Consider the following 27,500-nt stretch of genomic DNA (forward strand, 5'->3'; position numbering starts at 1 on the left):
AAATGCACTAGCCCGTGAAAGAGGACAAGAAAGGCAAGAAAAAATGATAAACACAAACACAAGTTCAACAACACCAAACCCATGGTTCGAGAAAATACAACGTATAAAACGTCAAAACAGAGTCCCCATCCTCCCAACACCCCAATCAGGACAAATACAAGACTGCCGACGCTGCGGCAGCAAATTTCTCCCGGACCACCTGAATGTATGCCCCGCAAAGAACGAAGCATGCGGAATATGCAAAAAGATCGGCCATTTCGCCAAACTCTGCAAATCATAAATACCCCCACGATCACAAAACAATATGCAACAACGACGACAACAAAATTACTCCGGCCAACAAAATAACTCCGGTCATCAACAACAAAACAGAAACAACCAACTGGTTACGAGGAAGACACCACAGAGAATGAGAAACATAAACGAAGAGGGATCCGAAGACACACAGGACACAGCAGAATAAACAATAGACCCAGAATCAACATGTTACATAAGGGAAATGATGGAAGTTTGCAAAACACGTCAAACTTCATTCAATCAGTACAGTTCACGAATGAAAAAGTTAGCGACATCAATAAAACCAGAAGAGGGAATTCTGGCTAAAAACAAAGACTAACAAAAAACAAACCTACTGGCTAGCAGACACAGGAAGCCCTAGGAGCTTCATGAACATCCATGCAGCCCAAAACCTACTGGTCGACGACAATACAAAAATTCACCAGCCAAACAAAGCACTAGGAGAGTTTTGATGTTTCATTGACAACAAAATCAACATACTCGGCACGATCCAAGTGGACATTACTTCAGGAACATCAACTGCAAGAAAATGCATCATACTATTGGTAGACACAAACACAATAAACATCATGGGAAGAGACATTATGGACAAATTGGGCCTACGCCTTACAATGGCACCTCAGCAAAAACAAGGTGCGAAACAATTACTAAGTATTTCTAACACACACCAAAGAATATCCAAATGGATGTTCCAAAAGTATCCACACCTAAGTACGAGACTAGGTAGGTCGCAAAGTCACGTAGCAAAATCAACATTCAGAAGAGATTTCAACCCAACACAACACAAGGGCAGACGAATACCACTACACCTAACAGAAAAAGTAGACAACAAACTCAAAAAATTGATCGAAGAAAAACAAATCAAAAAATTAACGTCATGCTCAGATGAACACTTCATAAGCCCAGTAGTGATAACAGTCAAATCAGATCAATCAATCAAAATAGCACTAGATTCAAAAATACTTAACGATGTAATACACAAAAATAAATATCAAATGCAAAGCATAGACCACCTAATGGACAAAAAAGCAATGAAAATCTCAAAACTTTAAAACGACAGAGGGAATACTATACTTCAGCAAAATAGACCTCAAATATGCCTATAGCCAACTACCATTACACCCCGACACAAAAAACATTGCAATTTCAACATATTAGGAGGAAACGCCACTGGAACATACAGATTTCTTAACGGCTTCTACGGCCTAACAGACTTACCAGCAACATTTCAGAAAATGATGGATACAACATTAGACGGAATAAATTCAACAAACGCATTCTTAGACGACATAATATTAATATCTAAAGGAACATTAGAAAAACTTGAAAACGAAATAGATAAAACACTAAAAAGATTAGACAAGGAAAATCTAGCCATAAGCCTACACAAATGCGAATTCGGCATAACACAAATCACATGGTTAGGATACAAAATTAACTCTGAAGGCATTACACCAACTAAACGAAAAACAGACGCGATCATCCAACTGGAGAACCCAAAAGCACTGAAACAACTGAGATCCTTTATGGGCAGCATACACCATTTGGTTAATTTTATACCAAACCTAGCAGTACTAAGCGCACCCCTCCGACCACTACTAACAACATCAATACAAAAACACCCAAAAAACTAGTATGGGAGGATAAACAAACCATTGCATTTAACAAAATAAAACAAGCAATTAAAACTATAGTCGAACAAAAACACTTCGACATCAACTGCCAAACTCGAGTAAAATGTGACGCAAGCAAAGAAGGCCTAGGCGCATGCCTAGAACAAAAACAGAATAACACATGGCATCCAATAGCATATGCCAGCAGATTCCTAAATACCAACGAACAAAGGTACAGCATAAATGAACTAGAACTATTAGCCGTCGTCTGGTCACTTGAACACTTCAAATATTACCTCTTTGGATCACACTTCACCCTCCAAACGGACCATCAAGCGCTACTCTCAGCCCTAAAAAACAATAGAGGCAATAAAACATACCAGAGTAGGCTAACCAGATGGGTAGACAGATTACTACCATTCCATTTTAAAGTCGAACATATCGCCGGGAAAAAGATGGGATTTGCGGACTATTTAAGTCGCCATCTGAATTCACAACCAACTGGTGAAAATATCGACAAAAATCACGTAATAAACACTATAGAAGCAATACACTACACATTACACACAACTCATAGAAAACTAACCAATCAGATTGCACGAAAGCGAAGGACATTAAATGACGTCAAAAACAATTCCAATCTGAACAAAACGAAACAGAGCGCTTTTTGCCATTTACACGCCACCAAACAGTTGCCTTCTATTACATTGAACAATTCAAACAATACACAATTAATCCAAAATCATATCAATCCAAATACAATTATTACAAATCAATCATATAAATCCTCTAAATCGTCTATTCCGAATCATATATTTATATCATTGTCCAGTAGATCCAATCCTTTAGTTAACCCTCTATTCAGTAGAAAGATACACGTTACAAGAAGAAACAACCCCCAATTAAACACCTATACAGACCCAATCAAAAAACGACAACGAGCACCAAACAGCAAAAACAAGGTGCGAAACAATTACTAAGTATTTCTAACACACACCAAAGAATATCCAAATGGATGTTCCAAAAGTATCCACACCTAAGTACGAGACTAGGTAGGTCGCAAAATCACGTAGCAAAATCAACATTCAGAAGAGATTTCAACCCAACACAACACAAGGGCAGACGAATACCACTACACCTAACAGAAAAAGTAGACAACAAACTCAAAAAATTGATCGAAGAAAAACAAATCAAAAAATTAACGTCATGCTCAGATGAACACTTCATAAGCCCAGTAGTGATAACAGTCAAATCAGATCAATCAATCAAAATAGCACTAGATTCAAAAATACTTAACGATGTAATACACAAAAATAAATATCAAATGCAAAGCATAGACCACCTAATGGACAAAAAAGCAATGAAAATCTCAAAACTTTAAAACGACAGAGGGAATACTATACTTCAGCAAAATAGACCTCAAATATGCCTATAGCCAACTACCATTACACCCCGACACACAAAAACATTGCAATTTCAACATATTAGGAGGAAACGCCACTGGAACATACAGATTTCTTAACGGCTTCTACGGCCTAACAGACTTACCAGCAACATTTCAGAAAATGATGGATACAACATTAGACGGAATAAATTCAACAAACGCATTCTTAGACGACATAATATTAATATCTAAAGGAACATTAGAAAAACTTGAAAACGAAATAGATAAAACACTAAAAAGATTAGACAAGGAAAATCTAGCCATAAGCCTACACAAATGCGAATTCGGCATAACACAAATCACATGGTTAGGATACAAAATTAACTCTGAAGGCATTACACCAACTAAACGAAAAACAGACGCGATCATCCAACTGGAGAACCCAAAAGCACTGAAACAACTGAGATCCTTTATGGGCAGCATACACCATTTGGTTAATTTTATACCAAACCTAGCAGTACTAAGCGCACCCCTCCGACCACTACTAACAACATCAATACAAAAACACCCAAAAAACTAGTATGGGAGGATAAACAAACCATTGCATTTAACAAAATAAAACAAGCAATTAAAACTATAGTCGAACAAAAACACTTCGACATCAACTGCCAAACTCGAGTAAAATGTGACGCAAGCAAAGAAGGCCTAGGCGCATGCCTAGAACAAAAACAGAATAACACATGGCATCCAATAGCATATGCCAGCAGATTCCTAAATACCAACGAACAAAGGTACAGCATAAATGAACTAGAACTATTAGCCGTCGTCTGGTCACTTGAACACTTCAAATATTACCTCTTTGGATCACACTTCACCCTCCAAACGGACCATCAAGCGCTACTCTCAGCCCTAAAAAACAATAGAGGCAATAAAACATACCAGAGTAGGCTAACCAGATGGGTAGACAGATTACTACCATTCCATTTTAAAGTCGAACATATCGCCGGGAAAAAGATGGGATTTGCGGACTATTTAAGTCGCCATCTGAATTCACAACCAACTGGTGAAAATATCGACAAAAATCACGTAATAAACACTATAGAAGCAATACACTACACATTACACACAACTCATAGAAAACTAACCAATCAGATTGCACGAAAGCGAAGGACATTAAATGACGTCAAAAACAATTCCAATCTGAACAAAACGAAACAGAGCGCTTTTTGCCATTTACACGCCACCAAACAGTTGCCTTCTATTACATTGAACAATTCAAACAATACACAATTAATCCAAAATCATATCAATCCAAATACAATTATTACAAATCAATCATATAAATCCTCTAAATCGTCTATTCCGAATCATATATTTATATCATTGTCCAGTAGATCCAATCCTTTAGTTAACCCTCTATTCAGTAGAAAGATACACGTTACAAGAAGAAACAACCCCCAATTAAACACCTATACAGACCCAATCAAAAAACGACAACGAGCACCAAACAGAAAGAGAGCAGAAAACATGACAACCCCACAAGAAACAAATACTATTGCCACACAAACTGAAGAAACATCCAACCTAGGACAAGGACGACAACCCCTCGCAGAAAAAGAACACTATAATCCACTCCCAGAAATAGATCATGAAAACTCCCCCGACTATTTGAAGCAATTATACAGGGTATTTAGGGAAAACTTTATCGCAGAAGCCGCCAGGAACGACCCACAAAGCAGAAACTTATTTCAAATAATCGAAGAAAAGAACTGGGACGCACTCAAGCACTTTAGTAGATATTGGCACTCCCTCAAAAGAGACCTCAGCACAACACCAACTGGTTGTATCCTATATGACGGGAAACTCTACATACCCACTCAATTACGCAAATTAGTCATGAATTCAATCCACCGTAACCACCCAGGACAATCAGGAATGATGCACCTCGCAAACCTCATATGGTTCCCAAGAATCTATAGAGAAATAGTTACTTTGACACAAAACTGCCAGCCGTGCATCAAGATCGGTAAGAACTTAAAACCAATAATACCGAAATCCAAAGTAGCACACCTACAACCACTTCACGAGCCGAATGAAGAAATCCAATTGGATTTCGCCGGCCCTATAACTGACGAAGAACATAAGGACTCATACATATTAGAATCAGTTGATAGATTCTCAAGATATCCACACGCAAAAGTTTATCACAACTGCGACACAGACACAGCTATAGAATACCTAGAAAAATATATAAAATTTCACAGAATACCTAGAAATATAAGATGCGATCAAGCCCAACACTTTAAATCTAGGCAATTCTAAATTTTTTGTAACAACCATAATAATAAACTAATATTAGCTCCAGCTGGAGACCACAGAGCAAATGGAATGATAGAACGACTAATACAAACAATAAAACGATGCCTTTCAGTTCTGAACAACGACCCCAAATGGTCAAAAATTACACTTGCGGATAAAATCGACGAAATCATCCAAGAAATAAAAATAATCCCCAACACAACAACAAGAATACCACCATTCACAGCACACTTTGGTAGAAAACATAACACACCTATATCAAACATCACTACACAAACATCCACAAAAAATCTATCATACAATGAGATAACAAAGTTCTATTTAGATAAGAAGAGAGGGTTGAAGCAACCGATGCTCAAAGCAGACACCATTTGGAACCTTGAATCAGATTCAGAACCCGAACTAGATATCCAGTTTCAACAGACCATCGACGAGGAAGACTCATTAGACAAGTCAACTCTACAAAACATAAAGAAGAAGGCGATCAAACCTAAGAATATTTCACCAATAAAAATAAAACCTGATAAATTAATGATAACATTCGGTGATAAAACAACATCAATTACTAACACAAAAAAACAAGTAGCATAAAAAACGCTCGCACGAAAAGCACCTGAACCACGAGGCACACTAAAACCACTATGGAATATTATACCAGACGGTAATATCACCAACTACTCACCCACAACAATAACACTAGACACAAACACCAGAAAAAACACAGTAATCAGAAAAAATGATTTGGCAATCGTAAACGAAACCAAACCAAGACTAATGCATTTCGTAGCATGTAAGACCGTACGAGAATATAATAGAAACCAAGAAAAAGTAAAACAATTTCTGTTAACAGAAAAGAAGCAAGCCAAACAATCACAGCAGGAACACCAATTGGAAAGACCCGAACGCAAGTACAACACAAGCGAACTCCAATACCCATCGCAACCAGGACCCTCACATCAATTTGACATTCCAGGACCCAGCAAGACAAAATCACAACAGCGCAAACGAAAACAGAAGTCAATCAAACGACTCCAAAAATCCATCAGCGACTTCGAAAGAAAGTTAAAGGAAGCGGCAATCGCCCAATCAAAACTCAATAAAGCCAAAGAACGCCAACGCCAGTTATCTCAATCCCCAGGGATCCAACTGGACACAACCAAACTCCAAGCAAATAAATCGATCGAGGTCATAAATTTGATCTCCGACTCATCGCAAGGTAGCCCGATAGAAATCTATACTTCGAACGACCCGACAGCCTCTATGACTATTCCAGCAACAAAGAATACGAAGACCCCAGAACGAGTAAACAGGAAAATGGACAAAATCATCCACCGCATAACCCACTCACCAAAGAAACAAAACCAGGACACCGAACCACAACTCATCTCCATCACCCCAGCAAATAACATGAGCCCAAACACTGAACTCATATCCATAATACCAGCACACCAATCGACCCCAGTAGAACCACAAATCCACATCACAGCAACCACAACACAAATCAACCCAAAAGACAACATTGAAAACAACAACCAACTGGTAACAAACAAACCACCAATCAACATCGACTCAGACATACCAACCCGAGATAACCAACTGGCACAGCAAACAACAAAAGACACAAACAAGAACACTAAACTCGACAACCACACAAATCATCACGACATACCGGAAGAGCGGGAAAACATCGACGAACCCACTGAAATAGTCCATATGGAAGAAGATAACTGCGACACCGCGACGATTAGTTCAATCTCCTCACTGAACACGGAAGACATTGCCGTCAAGCTCTTTGACAAAAAAGCCAAAGAATCGCAGAGAGGGGAGCGTGGTGGAGGAGTCCACTGAAAGTAACCAAGCATACCAAGTATTAATATAAACACTGCCAAGCTATATACATATTTATTTATATCCTGCAATCTCCACTCGGAGAATAAACTTTCTTTAGTTTCGTATAACTACTTGATGTTAGTTAACACCTCACCAAATGGAGAGGATTTGTAAATCTTGAGTGTCAGTTTTGTTCGCCGTTAAACACAGTACCAACTGGTACTTAGTCACTGGCCGTTAGGTGTGACAACACACTTTTGCAGTTCTGCCTATTCGTGATAGAAAACAGTCGTGAAGAAATTCAAGATTCTTTCTTGCTCTTTTTACTTCTAAGCATTCTCTTTACAACAATAATAATAATAATAATAATAATAATAATAATAATAATAATAATAATAATAATAATAATAATAATAATAATAGTAATAGTATTAATAATAATAATAATAATAATAATAATAATAATAATAATAATAATAATAATAACAATAATAATAATAATAATAATAATAATAATAATAATAATAATAATAATAATCACAACAATAATAATAATAATAGTAATAATAATAATAATAATAATAATAATAATAATAATAATAATAATAATAATAATAATAGTAATAATAATAATAGTAATAATAATAGTAATAATAATAATAATAATAAAAATTATAATAATAATAATAATAATAATAATAATAATAATAATAATAATAATAATAATAATAGAAATAATAATAATAAAAATAATAATAATAATAATAATAATCTAAATAATATTAATGTTAATAATAATAATAATAATAATAATAATAATAATAATAAAAATAATAAATTGTTTTCAAGAACATAAACAATGTACTTGCAAGGACATCAAAGGCTTGAGATTCCTGTATAAAAACGCCCCGACTGAGCAGATTTAAAGTTTAATCACTTCTGGTACCTTAATCGAATGTTGATTAACCTATTTTTCACCTAAAGGAGCAAAAAAGATCTTCGGTACCGCATATGTAATTGTCCCGGGAAAATGTTATTCTTCGAAAACGCTTGGAAGATTTGGATGGTAACCTTGTAAGGGTCATGCACGAAGTTTAATCCTGCAAAATTTTGTATGAAATCTTAACGTTCAAACGCAACTCGAGCAGGCCGGACCTCTAGGCCTTGAAATTAGGTATTGGCCAGACCGAACAGACCGAAATATGGGTATTCGCCAGACCGAACAGACTAAAATTGCCATTGGCCAGACGGAAGGCGCGACCCAAATTTTTTCCAGACCATTGTGGACGGTCGCACCGGACCCCCCTGTCCGCGACCCAAGTCGGTCTGGCCAATACCTGTCTTGGGTCGCGGACTTCATCCTGGGTGGAAATGCTGTACAAAAACTGCCTGTTCGTATCTTCAACACGTCACTTAAAGAAATTGGTAAAATGGCATTTTTCTTGCAAACCGTATTCGTTTTTGTTCCCAACAAAACTATTTTTTGCTGTTCTATTGAGTTGACTATATCGATAATTTAGAACTCGTATGATTTTGCTTTTGGTAAGAAAACATTTAAAACACCGCGTATTTTTCGAAAGTCTAGCAGCTTATAGTACTGCCGAAAAAAAAGTGTATTGCTGTCTAACTATGGGCCTCCTTATATTTTGAGATATATTTTCAGCTACTCAGTATCCATGCAGTTATGCTTTTAATTTCAGAACCTCCTAAGATTCAAACAGACATCGACGTCATCTTCCAGAATGATACTTTTCTGTGCTTTGTATGGACGTACTCGAAAGACGAGGCAAAATTTGACGAAATATCCACACAGCTCATGCAGAGTAGTCAGATACTAAACGCATTAACCACTAATGTTGCTGACACAGTTAGTACTTTTACGCATTAAGGTTCAAGTCCAAATTTACAGTCTCAAATGTAACTGTAGAAGTTGGCCACTCATCGGCCAGTTGCTAATGTCTGGTTAAGAACTTCTTGCAAAATTTTTGTATGCATGTTCAACAACATTGTTAGCGCTTCTTTGGTTTTGATTTTTTTTCAAATTTATCCACTTTCGAAATTGGCTGTAACTTGAAAGCGGTAGTTCAATTAAAATAATTAGGTATAATAAACTCGGTCAACTTATACAATAATTAAGACACAAAACTCGAAACTAGCCATATAAGTGAATGAATTTAGCAAAAAAAAGAATCAGCACCAATAGAGACTTGCAATGCTTAGCCATTATAGAGTCATCTCTTGGTTCAAATTACTGCTATTTTCTCGTTTTAGCAAGAAATGGGACACCAATGTTTGGAGATACCTTCTCAAGTCAACCTTCAGCAATTTTTTACCCTGGTGATTGCGTCAAAAGTATCCTATGATGATTTGCTGCTGTTCTCCTCTTCACTCCCTGCGTACCACAATCTGCAGTTTTCTTGTAAGTTCTTTCAAATCTAGCAAAATTATGCAAAATTAACTCGTGTAATAAGTGTATATACTTTCAATGTTTGTGATATTTTTTGTCAATACAAATGCTAATATCTCCAAGGAAACCGAAGTAATCACATCTTTGAAGTTACTGAGTTGCGTAAATGTTAGAGCGTTTGTTTTACTTGCTTTCATTTATGATCATGTCCTGCTCTATCTTTTTAAGAATTCCTACGAACATTTATGAAGGACGCGTTGTTGGGTTTGACTTCACTTTTTGAATCCCCCAGAAAGATTGGTTGTTTGGCTCATGGTTGTCAAAAAAGGGTGGCCAGAATTTCAATGCGTCATAGAGATGACTTCAAAGAATCACAAAACCCAACCAATTCTAGAAAGGAAAGAGCCCCATGAAAAATACCTCCACCAGACTGTTGAAGGGATGCGCATTTTCCCTCGAGGGCAATGGGCAGTCTTAGCGGCCCGTGCGACTTGATATAAAACATTCACAACCAAACAAATTATGACGACCGATGTTCAATTTTCAAATTGGGATTTAATTCAGCGGATGTTTATATCTGCAGTGCTTCTAACAGAAAAAGAGTGATGGTTAAATTTCTCGGAAGTTTATTTCTTAGGCCCAAATCTCATCAGTGCTCGCACAACCACCAATAAACAACATTTGCAAATCTTGAACATAACTGCACAGAAATCGCTTAGCTCAGTGTACCAATAGAAAAGAAATGTCATTTCAAAATATATCTACAGAACAGAAGTAGAGGCGTTTTCTCAGATACGGCATTTTTCAATCATGGTGTTCAAAGAACTCAAGGAACAATTTTTGGGCCTCCGTTTGACCCGCTCCATATCAAAGACTTCATGGCAAAATTAACCGGATAATCCTAATTTAGTCATTTTCCGAAGGAAACTTTTTAAATATGAAAAAGAACACTTTCAAAATAGAAAATTGCGTCGTATTTAATTACATAGTTCAAACTGTTGACAAGAAAGTTGAAATTGGGTTTTTGAGGCCAGTCTACAAATAAGACGCTTGGATTGTCTTCTTCTCAATCTAGGGAATAAATATTCAAAAACAAAAAGAATATCGTTGCTTAGAATGAATTTGATCGATTCCTCTTTTCATTCGTCTCGCAACGTTTCCCAACTCTATATCACGCATAATTTTTGATAAAAAGGACTTATTTCCTATGGATTTTACGGTAACAAGGTAATTTGATCGAGTCTTTTTGCGGACGGAAAACAGCAAGTAAAAATATACGGATACTCCTAACTTTCCAGATTGTAGTTGATAACAATTATAGCAGCAGAAAAAAACACTGTTGAAGTGATCAAAGTCTGTCTTGAAAAAGAACGAATAGTGAATCAATTGAAAAAGCTATCGACGAATACTAACAAAACCAATCCATTGTTTTCGGAAATAAAACAACAATTTTTAAGGCTAGATTTCATTGCTTAATTGATAAAAGCAAAAGAAAGCTGCAATTATTCGTGAACTTTGATTGGTTTTAATTTAGATTTTCCAAACCATTGAACATCTTTCAAAAACTGCTTTTATGATCAGACAAGAGATTTTCTATTGAAATCTTGAGTTAATAGCAGCATAATTGCTAATCATTCAAATGAATAATTCTTAATTAGGAAATTGTTTGTTTGCTGGAAATGAATTTAGCACTTATGATATATGTTGGTAGGAGGTGTTGGTTATGTTTTTGTTTTTGAAAAGGCAGAAATTGCCTTTTATCATTTTTAAAGCAAAAAAAAACCATTTCCTACAACAATAAAGTTTTGAAATTAAATAAATTTCATCTTGAAATTCAAAAATTAAAAAAGCAAACCAATTTTAAGTGAATGTTTAAAAGAGCGTCGGCGTCAACAATTTAGCAGGTACAATTCGAATGAAATATTAGCTACGTCAGACGTTGTTTTTACTTAGAGTGGAAAACGGAACTTCTGATTTGATTATAATATTTGCATTAAAGATAATACAATACAAATATTAGCTGGTTTTGAAGTTAATCTACTTTTTTCAAAAAAAATCCCATTAATTACCTGACACAATTTCTACTCAATTTTAAATTTCTACTCAACTTTTAAATTTAAACTTCAGTACCGAATATTAATTTTCAGCAAAGTTAAAATTGTTAGCGATTTGTTTTTTAGCTAAAGATCTTAATGTGTTGGTTGAAGTCTCTCATTGTGATGGAGAATCCTGTCTGGTCAACATCGAACCAAGCCAGCTCGCGAACAGTGATCAGTTTGACTACAGCTACAAGGTTAGAATTCTGACCTAATCGATGGGCCGACTTTATGCAAACCCACATTGTAGTGATGGAGTGGAGGCTATATACAAACACTGTATTTGCATATGTGTTTGTGAAAAACAACCGATCCCAATTATTTTTTGTAAATATAAGTAATCGCTGTTCAAAATAGAGGAAGCTATTAATAACCCCGATTTATAGGGAACCATACAGAGAGACAACTGCTTGTCTTTATGACCGGTTTAAGTATTTTGATTGTTAACTTAGCTGTAGCACAGTCTGCTTATCAAATCGAGCTCTATGCTAGTGTGATGCTATCAGTTACCATTAAAATATCAATGTGAGAAAAAAAGAGAACAAAAATATAGACATACTGATTCCATTTAACTTGATTTAGAAAAATACGAAGCACGAGGTTACTTGAACACGGTACGATGGACTATTTATTTTTGGAAAATCATTCTTTAAAGCAGAACAAATTTTTCAAACGTAGAAACACTGCTACCTTACTTGATTGAATTTTGTTGTACATTTTTTCTTGTATTTCATATCCTACTTTGCACCAAAGCTGAGAATGTTTCCAGTCAATAAATAATTAAAAAGAAGCGTAGAAATTTTTTTCAATTATGACAACTACTTTTCTATGAGCTGTTTAATTTTACATTTTATTTTCATTACCTCATTATTTTAATTATTTCCCTGCAAAAAACGTCGGCCTATTTAATCAGACATCGGCAGGCGCTATTGCGTCATTGTTTGAATTCTACGAAGCTAATAACACTGAAAATGCAACTTACAGGTGTTGAAAGACAGCAGCAGTGTTACACTGAGTGGACTATTTCTGGGCTCCAAGTGCGCAGGGGATGCTGGCGACGACTGCACATACCTGATCGAAGGATTGGAACCGCATCAGGGATACAGAATTGAAATTATACCTTCCTTAAAAGGAGACTTGTTACCTTTCACAATTGAGGAGACTTTTGAAACCACCGAAAGTAAGAAGTTACGTTTTATTGTGTCAGATTAGTGAGCAAACAAAGGCAGCTTATGATTGCAGGGTTTAAACCAGTAAATGGAGGACTTTTATAAAGTTCTTGCAGTGGAAAAGTGTTTTACCACCTTATAGAGTACACCTATTTGTCATGAAAAAAGGAAATACGTATTCAAAATCTAACTGACAAGCATTACTGGAAAAATGATTTCACATCAAAAAAATTGCTGTCAACTAGTAAAAGTTGTTTTATCTTTTAAATTTTCCATGACTGCGATGAATGTGGTTAATTTCTTAACTCGATCTAATTTAACATTCTGAAAAAATATTTCTTGTTTTTCTTTCATACAGTGTTAGAAATGCTTGATTAAATTAAAAAGATAAAACCCATAGGACTTGTTGTACTGGTATTTTTAACTAACTAAAATAAAGAATCAATGTCAAAAATATAGAAGCCGGATGTTTTGCTTCAAAAAGGATGTTCAGTTCGTTATCATTTTGTTTATTTAACTGATAAGCGTTATTTTTGTGGGCAGATATAACCCGGATCCGAAAAAAATGATCAGGTTTTTTATTTTAATGGAAGTATTTTCACCTTTCAAAACTGCCAGAACATTCAGTAGTTGTCTTAAATTACTATTTTTACAGTCATATCCTCCAAAGTGAGAAAAATTTACAAAGTGTTTTAAATTATGTTTCCGTGTCAATTTAAAAGTTTACTGCTTGTTCTAGATATAGATAAGTTGAAATGCTTTACTTCACAATTCAGGTATGAACAATTTTTCCACTTTTATTACAAGAGTTGAGGCAGGTTTTGAACCTCATCAAAAGTTTTCCCAAACTGTGCACGTGTCGTTGATATCTGCAGAGAGGATTGGCGAGTTAGTTTATAATCATCTGTAGTTGGTTGCTTTTACTACACATAGATATCATTCATATACAATGGTAAATTGAGGTTTTAACCATTGGGGCTCCCTGATCAATTTCAAAATCACAGTAATTAATTATTTTTTAACATCAGGTGCAATGCTTTCTCGGAATGTTAGGTGGCATTAGGATGATAGATAAGTGGTTCGATTCTTTATTCTCAGTGATTCGCACCACTGTTTTGGTTCCCAAATTCGACCCAATTTTGATTATCAGTTTAAATGAGAGGACTATATTAGAGTTAGCGACAAATTATGTTGCCCCTGTCAGGCGGCTGAGCGCGCTTGATCTAGATAACTCGTCAACAATTTTTGGATTCGAAGTGCACGAAAAGCATGGCAACGAAGAGCGGTTTCCTGAAGATAAAACTCAGTTGGTGTCTACAATAATAATTGCACATTTTTTTATGCAATGCACAATTGATGATGACCCCCTGAATCGCAATATCCATTTACTGCCTGAATTGAAAGGGCTAACAATTGTTTTCCAAAATGGTTTAATTTTTTCTATGATGGTCACGCAAATGTTTCATTTAGATTCGTTGATTACGAAAAATGCTGATGCTTGAGTTTTCAAGCGTACAGAGCCTAAGTATGAACTCTGCTTAGATGTGCGGTAAATTCTTCATGAGTTTTTGTCGTAAAAGATTCGTTTTTCGAGCACATTCCGCACTAATACATCAAAAGTGACCAACTTTAAATAGACTCGTTTAAACAAACAAACACGAAGTGAGTATATTAGGATTCTGGTTATATTCAATTAATCTTAAAGAGTTCAGCACAGTCAAGCTGATTTAATGCAGAGCATCAGTTTGTGATTGTCTCACGTTCTTTCAACTTCAGCCATACCTTATCCACCTGAAGAAGATGTTGCCCTTGAGTGTGCTGCAGCTAGTGGTGGAAAGCTGGCTTGTGATCTCAGAGTTACAGACGACAAACTCACTGACCGATATTCGTTTAGGATTTCTTACAATGTAAGTTTCTCAGCCATATTCTGATTATTGAACATAGTTTTATTAATTGAACAATGATGTAAAAGATAGTTACGAACTCAACCTTATGTCGAGTGAGAAGGTCAAGTCTCGTATTAAATTACTCAGACGCAGCTGCTTAGGTGCCCAGTTATAATTTTACGCAATTTTTATACTACTCATTACAAGTGGAAATGTGAATAAGGAGACTAATGTGAGAATAATTTCCCTAAATAACTGTTTGGACAAGTTTCTGTAAATTTCTGTAACTGATAAAAATTGCCGGAAAATTGAAGCACTTGGGGTTTCCATTTAACTTTTTTATAAATAAACCTGTGCATTCAAAGTGAATATATAGAAACTTTGTTTAGTGCCTTAAGGTTTGGAAGCTAAGATAAAAACACATTGCCGTCTTTCGAACAGTAGGGTGAACGCAGAGTAAGCCGACGTAAAAACAAACTGAAAATTATGTAATAGTTATGTAATTTCCCAGAAAAAATAATATTGTTTACTGTTACAATCAAAACGTGCATAATATTTGCAACGTATAATGTGTTCCAGTAAACAAAAGAAAAGAAACAATATATGTCTTTTTTTGTGTCATCTAGTTGTTGCCAACGACAACAGACCGATTTCCATGACCATACGTCTCATAATCCCGAAACTTTCATAATCCGGAAATTGCGAGCCGGTTATTGTTGCGAAGGCCAACCGGTCCGCCAGGGACAGCTTAAAATACGGGTAAACCATAATTTTTGGCTTCCATGACTTCAATTCCAAAAGTTGGCTTGCTTGACTATCGGCTTATTTGACAGCCAACAAAAAACATTAAATTCTTTTGAAATTGAATTTATTTTGCTTTGAATTTATTTTAACTTATTTTATTCGATTATGGGAAGCAACTGGAGCTCTATATATTAATTTCAAATTGTAACTCGAGAAAACTGGACTCAGCAATTCGTATTTTTTCTCTTAATTTTAAAACGATAACAAGGCGGCTCGGTAATGTGCAATGGCACATAAGGTTCCGACCCCGCCCATCCACAATTTTGGCATAATTGTCTACCAAATGAGGAACAGATAGAAAAACCCGAAAATTATTTTTTGCGAAAACCAAAAAAGCCCAAGTCTTTTTCAAAAAAATTCTGTATGAACGATAAGATAACCTCCAAAACAAATAACTCAGTGGAGTAAAAATTGATGCATTAGATTGCTTTAAAATGTCAATATTAAGAAAGCGAGTCAAAACGAACAGCAAAATCAAACAACAACAACAACAACAAACATTAATTACATCAAAAAATTTATGTCCATCTTAAAAACTAAATTTAATAACAAAGTCAACAAACCGTCAGATAAACCTGAAACTAAACAAAAATAACTTATAAATCACCAGAAAACATATGCGACCAGTCCATAAAAAGGTTTGGTAACAATTATACAAAAAAGAACAAAAACAGAAAAGTAAAAAAAATTAACTTATTTTTTTGAAACAATTACCTTCAAAGTAATAAATACCATTAGGAATAAATTAATATTACCACAAATTTGCGATTACCACTGTTTCTATAGAAGGGCATTAGGACCTGACTTTATTCATTTTTTAGAGCGGCTGAAAAGAACAACAAAGAACAAACAAAATTTCAATTGAAACTTGCCAGAAAACGCTGTCAAAACCGTCAAGCCAAATTTTGGCACTCAAAATATATTTGATTGCGCCTTCTTCAAACAGCTATAATGTAGTACGTGGCCATTCATTAGTAAGACTAGGTAACAAGTAGACAAAATGCGAAGTGCTAAAGTATGTAATACTTTTAATTTTTTTTTCGAAACAAAATTACATTCAATGTCATGAAAGGCATTAATTACAAAAAGAGTTATTTAAATATCGTCGTTTTTTCATGAAAAGGAAACCCTCGAGACCTGTAATTATCCAGAATATTTCTTGCATCTACAAAAAGAACATAAAATATGACAAAAATCAAATTAATTTAATTTTTTTTTGTGAAAAAGCGGTGTCGAATCCAGTAAGGTCATAACAAAATCTTTAAAAAATGGATTTTGGGACACCAATCCTTTTTAATCCCTTGACACCCATAATGTCATATTTGACCTGTAATCAACTAACGAGATTAGGTAACAAAAAGAAACATAAAATGAACAAAATTGCGAAGTTGAAAAAGTTTTTTTTTTTAATTTTGGAAAACGATGGGTTTGAAAGTCATAAAAGCCATCAGCTATCTGCTAATATCAGAATATTGGTTTTTCTATTCTTCCATGAAAAGCCAATGAAAGCTATCACTATACAGGAAATTTCATACGACCGAAACGACAAAGTATAAATGACAGTTAAGACAAAATTAAAAAATTCAATTGATTTCTTCAAGAAAGAAGCGTCGAGGCCATTAAAACGATGATTTATATCTTTTAGGATTTTAATATGTTCAATTGTGCTTTAATTTGAATGCTAATAAGGTGACATGAGAACTGTCAATAATGTGATAATGTGACAAAATTAGAAAACGTGAAAAACTGGCAAATATCAAAACAAACAAAAATCTAAAATCTTGTAGTATCAAAGCCAGAAAACAATAATTTCAGGCTTAAAACTGCAACCGAGAATAAATGTTAACTCAGTAGAAAGAAGAAGCAGTCTTTTTTGCTGACACTAAGCTAGAAGTTGAACAAATTAAAAAAAATAGAGGAAAAGTTAATTAAGCCATTATTTATTGAAAAGTCAATTATTTTTAAAAAAGGAACGACCATAAACTTTCAATTAAAAAACTAAATGCATTAGCCTGGAGCTGTTTAGCAAGCGAATTGGTTGGACCTATCACTCCTGAGCTTTGATTTGATATGTTCTGTTCTTTATTATTAAAAAAAAAAGTCTTTTTTTTTTAAAAAAAAGACCGACTGATTACAACCCGATTTTTTTTGGATTGTAACAGTCCAAGAATGGCCCAAAACTACCCCTGTTAATACTTATTGTCCGTTAAGAACAATTGATTTCTCGAATGTTGTAGATATAGATAATTTCTGAGTTGAGACTCAAAATAAATTTTGCATTTTTGATCATCAACGAGTAATGTTAGGAAAAAACGGCAAAGTTTTAACTACAAGGCACTCTCTGCGGACTCTGAAGTAGAAATAGCCCCCCTCGGAGTCTACAAAGATTGTATGAGTGTTGTTTGGGGGTGTACTGTAGGCAAATTTAATCAAAGTGGACTAAAGTAGCTTATTTCGTGCTGTTGTTGATGAAAAAGGCTAAATTTTGAAATGTTTATCCAGATTTTTTGACCAGAAAATTAAATCGAAACAATCAAAAATGCTTGTTTGTCTTCAAAAATAAAATCAACGACACTATTCTTAAAATTATAACAAATTTTAGCAAAATTGACGAAAATTTAGGCAAAAATTCCGGAAAATGTGAATAAAAACAACGTGAATTCACTCTTCTTTTCTCAGAAGTTTAAGCCTCGATAACTCCCTGTAGAAAACGAAAATTTAAAAAATCTTTTTAATTCCATATTCTACGCTGGACGAGCTTTCTAATGATACCAGTCTCAACTCTCTACGATGAATATATCGAGCGGCGAAAATTCACGGAACAAAAAAAACCCAGTTGAGTTATAGTTCCTCCCCCCTCAAGAGGGTCGGAACAATTAATGAGACGATTAAATGATCCTGGATCTCTTAAACAATTGCCCCTTGAAAATGGTGGATGTTCTTGAAAAGAGTTTAAGCGAGCAATTTATCAACCAATCAGAGACGACTAATAACTTTCCACGTATGCACATATTATGGTAAACTGAATAGAATAAAGTACGCCATGCTATGGGCGATTAGCCGATTTGAAATACAAAGACAAAAATTTTCGACTGACGGGTCGATGTACGCGCCTTGCGGGCGTCGCGGATTCGCGACGATAACCGTCCCGCAATTTCCAGATTACATCACACAGCTATTGTGGTAAAGTATTGCACAGAAAGAGGATTCTCCACTAGGTACCAAAGGGGACAATTGTTGAAAAGATCCCTAATCCTAAATCAGAAAACTTAATTAAAGCGTTGCTTATGAGACAGCGATTGCCTGTCGATTTTGTATTTTTGAAAAGAAAAACTTGAAAGTTTGAATCATCAGAAAAACAACTTGACATACAGCACAGGTAATCCGAAAGGATTAATTTAATTTGTTCAAGCGAGAGAAACTTTATCAAAGGACATCAGCTCGGGAAAAACTTCAATTGTTAAAAGGCCAATTGTGTCTTATTAATGAAAACAATTAATGAGGTACTATGGACGGTTGATCTTTCACACATTAATCGAATGATATTGCAATTAATCTAGAACGAAAAAGTAACCAAATTATTTGTATGCAAATATAAGTTCCTAACTAGTTCTTATTCGAATAAAATCATTCCATGTCAAATTAGCGCTAATTATTGGAAAAACGGTAAAATAAAGACAACTATTGTCTGATTCAGACACGACATTTGACAATGATATCTAGGAAGATGGTTTGCTAATCACTGCAATCGCAACCTTTGTTTCGAATCTTTTTTAGCTTCCCCCTTTTTGCTCTCTTTTTCTGCCTGTCTTTTTAATCTTTCATTTTTTAGCTATCCTGCATTTCATTGATTATTTTTATTGTCTTTGCAAATGATTTTTGAGGAAAGGTTAAAATGGCTGCTGAAGAACGGGTAGTGCAATAAGTTTCCCACCTGCTCACAATATTTATTTCAACAAAACGGAAATCCTGGCTCAGAGAAATCAATACGCATTCTTTATTTGATACTATTATCAAGATGAAGAAAGCTCACAACGTTTTGATTTGAAAACATTGATAAGCTATGCGCCAAAAAAGGTTCATTTTTGCACCTTTTCTTTTGTTTCGCTATTTTTTTTCAAATATTCAGTCGGATCGATAATCAGATCTAAAGTTTTTTTTCAGTTTTTTTAATAGATTTTATTGTCGAAATATTGTATTGTATCGCTCGCAAACAGAAAAAATCTTTGTCTAATCTATTCTAATCAAATTGTAATGCTTTCAAAAAAGTTCACTTATTGTTTTCGATTTTATCAAAGCTCATTTCTTATCTGTTTAGGAATCAATAACAGAAAATGCAATTTTCACTGCCTATAAGTACCCTGACCGTCAATTTGTGTCTAGTTTTACGGTATGAATCTTAATAATTGTTCTCAAACGATTGCCGGAAGTTTGAGAGCAGTTTGAGACGTTAGTCAGTTGTGTTTGTGTTTTTTTCTCACTTTCACAAGAATTTTTTGTTCAATTCTCTGTTTCTGTAACTATTCCATGCCACCAATGAAGTAATGATTACGTGACTCTGCTTGAAGTCACTGAGAACTTCTGGCGTTTACCGAGAATTGCCTAGCCGTTCAAGATATTCAGTCAGACGAAGATATTAAGTCATGACGAAAGTCAGCGGAAGTCAACTTGTGGCTAAGTAGGATCTTTGGTATTTTAATTTCTGGCGTTTTATTTGCTGCCATTTTAACTTCTGACATTTTAACTTCTGGCACTGCAGACTTTTGGAATTTTATAATGTGCACGTGAGGGTTTTAATTATACTTCGCTCAGATTCAGAATACTTTTTTGTTTTACTAGATTTTGTTGAAATCTAATTTCAGCGGTAGTTTATCTTTGCTGGTGGATCATTAGATCTTATATAAAAATTTGATTAGACGTGATTGGATTTTCGGATCTATTTTGTTGCAGCCCCTTAGGCTATGAGTAGCCCCCTATGTCTTTCTATATAACACGTTACTATATAGGACACGTGCAACTTGGTGGCGTAAAAATTGTATGCTCGCTACGCTGGAGGGGGGGGGGGGGTCGGGTGGCGGTCAAAGAGATAATATCCGGATTTTTGAAAAATTACTTCAATAAAGAAATTATTTTCTCTGAACTTCTATCAATTATTAAATTGCTCAAATCACCGCATCGCTGAACGAATACAATTGCTCAGAACGAAACTGTAAAATTGAATTTGTAATAAATTGTCACCAATTCTCGCCTGCTTGTTTAGATTACATCAGTTGATCGAAGTTTTGTTGTAAGCGACACCGTGCAAGGAGAAGAATGCAGCGGCAACATCAAGTCATGTGTCATAGAACTTTCTGCTCAACTGGAATCAGCTGAGTACATTATCAGCATTTCGATTGACTTGAATGGTGTCATTACTGTTCTGCCGGGAAACCAAGTGCAAGCTACAGGTAATCACGGGTTATAACCAAACTTACGTACCTTGAAAAGTACCATTTTTTTGGGTACCTCAGTAACCATAGAACAGAACCCGGGTCAACGATCATACAACTTTCTTTGATTTCGTACTAGGTCATATATGATTCTTAGTAATCATACTAGGTCATATATGATATGTATGAATTCTTGGTAGTCATACAAGGACCATATATGATTTCCTAGAAATCATACAGGAATCATACAAAAAAAATTCAAAGCCTAAAAACTGTATAATTTTGATTTTCGATTGAAGTTTAAAAAATTTCTTGGATATCATACAAGGTCATATATGACACATAATACAATGACTGGTGCCACAAATTCTCGTATAATGTAGTCAGAGGACTTATTAAACTATTATATTGCATTTGCAATCCACATTTGATTCTTTGTGTTCGCTAAAAGAATAACTTTGTGGTTTAAACGTATTCAGAAAACGAATTTGACGTGATATGCAATTTTTTCTTGATTAATTTTTTTATAAATGAGCTTTTATATGTATAAACTGGCTTCAGAGTATGTCAAAAATTCTGTTATCTGTTTGGTCTTACTCTTTAGTTTGTTCCCAACTTGCAATTGATATTGTACGTTAGGGTCTTTTGGCGGAGCACAATGTGATGCCGGGTATCATATAGGTGATGCCCTACCGAATAAAAACAAAAAAAAACGTTAATGGTTAAAGATTTTCAACAAATTGATTTATGATTCTTTGTACTCGTACTAGGATCATATATGATTTCTTGGTAACCATACAATGATCATATATTATTAATTGCTCTCAAACGAAGTTTGTAGCAATTATATTAGTCCTGTCGGTCTTTTTTTTATGCGATTTTTCGCTTGACCAATTTTTCGTCTGACGCTTTTGACTTTTCGTCCTCAAAAACGGGATAAACAGGTGGCGCCCAGCGGGCATTAAGTGCTCTTAGAGCCTTTTAGCTCTGTTTCAGCTCAAACAGTTTTGGAGTCTTATACTTATGGTGTGAACAGCGGTTCTTAGAAATTGAAAACCCCCCCCCACTGCGGCCCCCCCACTATTGCTCCCCCCACCGCCCTGTTGCCCCCCACCCTCCCCCCCCACCCGACTGTCGCCACCCCCATCGGCACCCCCGTACACCCCCTCCCCCCACCCGTGGCCAGCTACTGACGAACAACCGCTAGCTAAAAACGCAAATTTATACTAATTTTCACAATTTTTTTCAAGATTTTTGAAAATGTTTGTCAGTTTTTTAAGTTTTTTCAGCCCTAGCAGCCCTAGGTGTCAAGGAATCTACTATAGGATTTGATAATAGGTTATTGAATAGTTTCTAGTGGTAATAGAATGGTTTCAACATTTCAATACTGCGAATTTTTTGCATTTTTTTGACAAATTTTACAAATTTTTTCAATGTTTTTGAAAGTTTTTGTCGTTTTTTAGGTTTATCCAGCCTCAAGATTCAAGGAACTTCCTCGAGGGTTTAATAATAGGTTACTATGTAGTTTCTAGAAGTAATGGAATCATTTTCAAGATTTAAACATCACGAATTTTAGCATTTTTTTGACAAAAATTGCTATATTTTTAAAATTTTTTGACATATATTTTCATTATTCAAGAGTTTTCAGCCTCAGGGTTCAGACAACCTGCTGAAGGGTTTGATAATACGTTGCTGCATAGTTTCTAGTGGTAATAGAATGTTTTTCAACATTTGAACATCACGATTTTTAGCAATTGTTGGATAAAACTTGAATTTTTTTTTCAAATTTTTCAATATTTGTCGTTATCTAAGTTCTTCCAGCCCCAAGAAACCTCGTATAGGCTTTGATAATAGGTTAATGAACAATTTTTATTGCGATAGAATAGTTTTGAATTTTTTGATATCACAAATTTTATCAATTTTTTAATAAAACTTATGATTTTTTCAATTTTTTTTTTGAAATTTTTGTCATTTTATTTGCAGTTTTTGAGTCCTTTTTTGAGTTTAACGATTAATACTGGCCAACGGAGCTTTTTAAGTCTTGCAGATGGGTTACATGACAAAAATCCAGAGGCAAAAAATGTTCTTTGAACTTTTTCGTCACTGCGAAATGTGGAAAGTTTTCTTCTGAATTTTGCACTTTCAGTTTTTTATATGATTTAGTTACTAACAAGGCTAGAATCTCATGGAAAAAATTTCTAGCTCTCTCTCTCTCTTTCTCTCTCTGTGTGTGTTGGTTGGCGTTTCTTTCCTTCTCTTTCTCGCTCACGCTTTACCTCGCACTCTCTCTCTCTCTCTCTCCTTAACTCTTTTGTTGACTTCAGCGGCTGTTATGTGGCGTGATAATATCGTCTATTACCCTAGCCTCACGCCTCTTCAATCAAGCGAAAGCTAACCTCACTAAGCAGTGGCTAGGTGCTGACAACCGCCCGCCGGTCGTTTGAGAGCAATTCGCCCGACGTTAGTCGGTTATGTTTATTTCTTTGGTTTCATACAAGGATCGTACTAAGAAATCAAGTACGGACAGTATGAAATCATATATGATCCTTGTATGAAATCAAAGAAACTTCAACCCAGGAACCTATATGGCCCATTAAAGCGATAAAAAACCATTTACGTTCTTGTCATGCTTAGTAGGGCACCATATATGGTACTTTCTATGCATTTTAGCATTGCTGCAGCAGTTTTTCATTCTTTTGCCAACTCTTGTCGAAGTTTTATCTCTTTTCACCCAACATAGTTTAACCACATGCCTGGAACCAGGACCCAGAGAACTATGAAAATCATTGTTTATCAGAGAGACATCTTTGTACAAGAAGTGTTGGCGAAAACGTGAGTCTGCCAAATTTTGATTGCGTCTCTAGAGAAAAATTTGACCGAAATCTACCAAGCGTCTTTATGAGATGTTAAATTCTGAGCATTTTGCCAGAAGTTATAAAGAGTTAAAAGTTTAAAGATTATTTTATGAAAACTTTATGGCAAATTCTTTCAGAAAATTAAATTATCGTTAAGATATCAGCTCAATAGAGGTTTTGATTTTCCATTCAGTTAAGCTGAAAAGCTTTTAAGACAAAGGTTTTCATAAACTAATCGTAAATAATCCATTCAAAGAGTCTTGCTGTTGTGCGCCGGCACATAATGTTTCGACCCTGCTCTTTCGCTATATCGTTTTTATTGTCTACTAATTTAAGCAGAGATAGACTGACTCTAAATAAGTCTTTCAAATTTTATTACCTGAACCTTGATAGATTCTTAGAAAAGCACAAACACCTGCAAAAAATGGCTCATACCAGTGCGATGACTTTTTCGTTTCACGAGGACTAACACTCGAACAAACAAAGCGACAGACATGAAATCAACTATAACGCATTTTCTCAAGTGAAAAAAGAAACTATTTTATCAGATGAACAACTAATTTTTACAAAAACAAAAGAAGAGTCAAAAAGCGAGCCCAGTGGAAGAAAGGAAAATGACCTTTGCACTTAATTGTGTATGAAGCAGCTAGAACATCTTGTTAATGAGATGACTTTTTGAGTCGACATACAATTTTTGAAGGCTGAACATTTAAACTAAGTTTTTACAAAACCTAAATTTCAAAAAAAACTGCCAAAAAATATGAATAGAGAACTTTATTTACATTAATCTAAACCTTGCGAAAGCTTCTGTTAGACCTATCGAAATTGGGAATCAGTAACAAAACAACAAAAACAAACAGACAACTAAAAAATGTTTAATGAACGTTTTAGTGTCAAAATCAACAAAATAATTAGATGTTGCACACCAATTTAGACAACAGCATATTTTCTCCTTTAAAACAAAGGTATCGCATTTATTTTTCTTCGCCCCAGATCACGACAAAAAACAAACAACAAACTAATTCGTAATAAATAGGCGCAACAAGAAGAAACAAAAGAAAACTGCGCAAAAAGAAAAAAACAAAAGAAATACAAACCTGCTTTGTTCTAAGAACCCACGATGGGACAAAAACCTTGATATTGCTTCAGTGTTATTAGAACCCGTAAATATTAGAAATGCCAGCATAATTGTGAAACATTTTTTTGAAACGGTATCACAAAGGTGAACAAAATGAATGTGAAAAGTGACATTTTTACAAACATTTCAGACCTCGTTAACTTCTTGAAAAGACATAATTTTGAAAAATCTTTTAAATTTCGCATTATACGCTGGACAGGTTTTTTAGTGATACCACTGACAACTCTCTGCGATAAAAACAGGGGTCGGCCAAAATTAACGGAACAAAAAAACAGTTGAGCATGTAGTTCCTCCATGCCATGAATGAGGTCGAACAAATATACAAGTAGATTGTAAAACGAGGTCATAGCAACTCTTAAACCAGGTCTTAAAAATTTCATAAAATTGGTAATTTAGTAGGTTTCTTGCTTGTTGTTTCTTCATAAGCAATAAACTGCTACATTTTTCTGATATTTTCATCCTTGGTGGTATCTGGTTTTTTTTTACCTAAGACCTGACTAAGTTGTCTGATCAGTGCTGATCAGATAATTTTTTACCTGTCTAAATCTTTGTAATACTCTTTGACAGTGTCTGTTCGATACACATTGTAAAGTCGCGAAATATCCAATCTTACAGTTAAAGATTTCTGCATTAAGGGATCTGACAAGATGAAATATCTTACAAAAGAAATTATTGCTGAAGATCTGATAAAAGCTAATTTTAAAAAATTGTCATTCAGAATTTCAAATTGCAGCTCACACAATTTACCATTAGCAGCATCTCTGACTGCCGACCAGAAATCAGTCTAAGGATTATTTTTTAATGACCAAAAGATCCTATTATAATGTTATCAGATCTTAAATGATAAACATCCACTTCTGGTCGAATCTTTTATCGTGTAGATTTGATAAGCCCCATCATTGTTATCAGAGCATGTGGTGATAGTGCATATAATAAATATAATATATAAATATTGATTTCAACAGTTCTTATTACCTCAGTATTTTCATTGTTCATTCTACCCACTTGCTTATTGAGCATAATTCGTACACGCTGTTAACCTCATCAGAAAAGTACGTGCACCTAGGACTGTGAAGGTTATTATGCATAATTAGCTGGCGACCGATGAAATAGATCATGACTCCTTTTAATCGCTGCTCATTTTTTGCGCAACTCCCTATATCAAAAAAAGTTTGCTTTTGGACATATTAGACGACAGTGGAGGTGCAGGTGGAGAAGGAGACAGCAGCAACACTACTGTCATTGTCATCACAGTCCTCGCTGTCATCATTGGGATTGTCTTGGTTGCTCTAATCGTGTTTCTGCTTTACAAGAACACACAGGAAAAACAGTTAGCTTCATTTCAATCAACCTGTTCTCATATCGATCCTCAATTGGAGTCGCTTTTCATTAAAAATGATTTTAGTGCGCTACAGCTGTTTCTGATCCGGTTTTGATTTTTTTTCAATTGATAGAATTGCCATACTTTAGGCAGACGTTGAGTAGTGTTCTCAACTCTATATTTTTAACGCACTGCGACTAAGTAGTTTAAACAAAACATTATTGACTGGCACCAGCTGTGTCGCACGAAAAAGGTGCTCCCTCCTATTAAGTAATCATTTTTTCAGGGGGTGTGTGGGCTGAGAAACTAAAATAATGAGCAATAATTTGACCAAGATTGGAGCAAAAACGGTTGATAAATTCCCAATTCAGATTTACCAATAAAAATGGAGAAAATGATGATTTCTTCTACGTTCCTTTAAGCATCAACATTGCAAAAAAACTTGGAATACTAACTTTGGATTTTAGTCGTCTCAGTAAATGCCAATAATAGGAGATGAAAATAAGTTTTTTTGTATAATTTTTATCAATTTTTTGAACTACGTAATCTTTTTGTAGTATCAAGGAGCCGAAAAATTTTTTAGTTTTGGAGATATTTGTTCGACCTGTTTCTTCTAAAGCGTCACATCAGACAAAGAAAAATAAAAAAATCATCCGATAAACTCATTTTCAGATTTTTTCTGTAAAGAAATCTCAAATTTTCTGAACTCAAATTGAAAAAAAAATTGCATCATATTATTATTATTATAAACAAATCAGACAAAATTTGCCCAATCGATTGACAGTTAAGATTTTAGGAGAGTTAGAAAGTACGAGGCTGAAATTTTTAGAACTGAATTTCGTGAAGAGACAATATTGGTCTCAGTTTGTCTTCCGAAAAAGATTATACAATTGCTCATTCATTTATTCGGTTGACTACAAATAGAGATATCCTGACGCTTCTCTAGATGCAA

At 34.9% G+C, this 27,500-nt stretch overlaps 1 protein-coding gene across 2 annotated transcripts in view; it reads left to right on the forward strand.

Annotated features, from left to right (window-relative positions):
- LOC142342819 (uncharacterized) overlaps positions 1 to 27,500 on the forward strand; it is a 53,543-nt gene that overhangs the window by 11,120 nt on the left and 14,923 nt on the right. For both annotated transcript variants that reach the window (XM_075394413.1, XM_075394414.1), the window contains 7 exons: positions 9,144 to 9,310; positions 9,715 to 9,862; positions 12,031 to 12,143; positions 12,931 to 13,126; positions 14,892 to 15,022; positions 21,066 to 21,252; positions 26,419 to 26,557. In XM_075394413.1, coding sequence (XP_075250528.1) covers positions 9,144 to 9,310; positions 9,715 to 9,862; positions 12,031 to 12,143; positions 12,931 to 13,126; positions 14,892 to 15,022; positions 21,066 to 21,252; positions 26,419 to 26,557 — 1,081 coding nt within the window. The remainder of the gene's footprint in view (positions 1 to 9,143; positions 9,311 to 9,714; positions 9,863 to 12,030; positions 12,144 to 12,930; positions 13,127 to 14,891; positions 15,023 to 21,065; positions 21,253 to 26,418; positions 26,558 to 27,500) is intronic.

Source organism: Convolutriloba macropyga, chromosome 7 (genome assembly GCF_964194025.1).
Source record: "Convolutriloba macropyga chromosome 7, txConMacr16.3, whole genome shotgun sequence".
Lineage (NCBI taxonomy): Eukaryota > Metazoa > Xenacoelomorpha > Acoela > Convolutidae > Convolutriloba > Convolutriloba macropyga.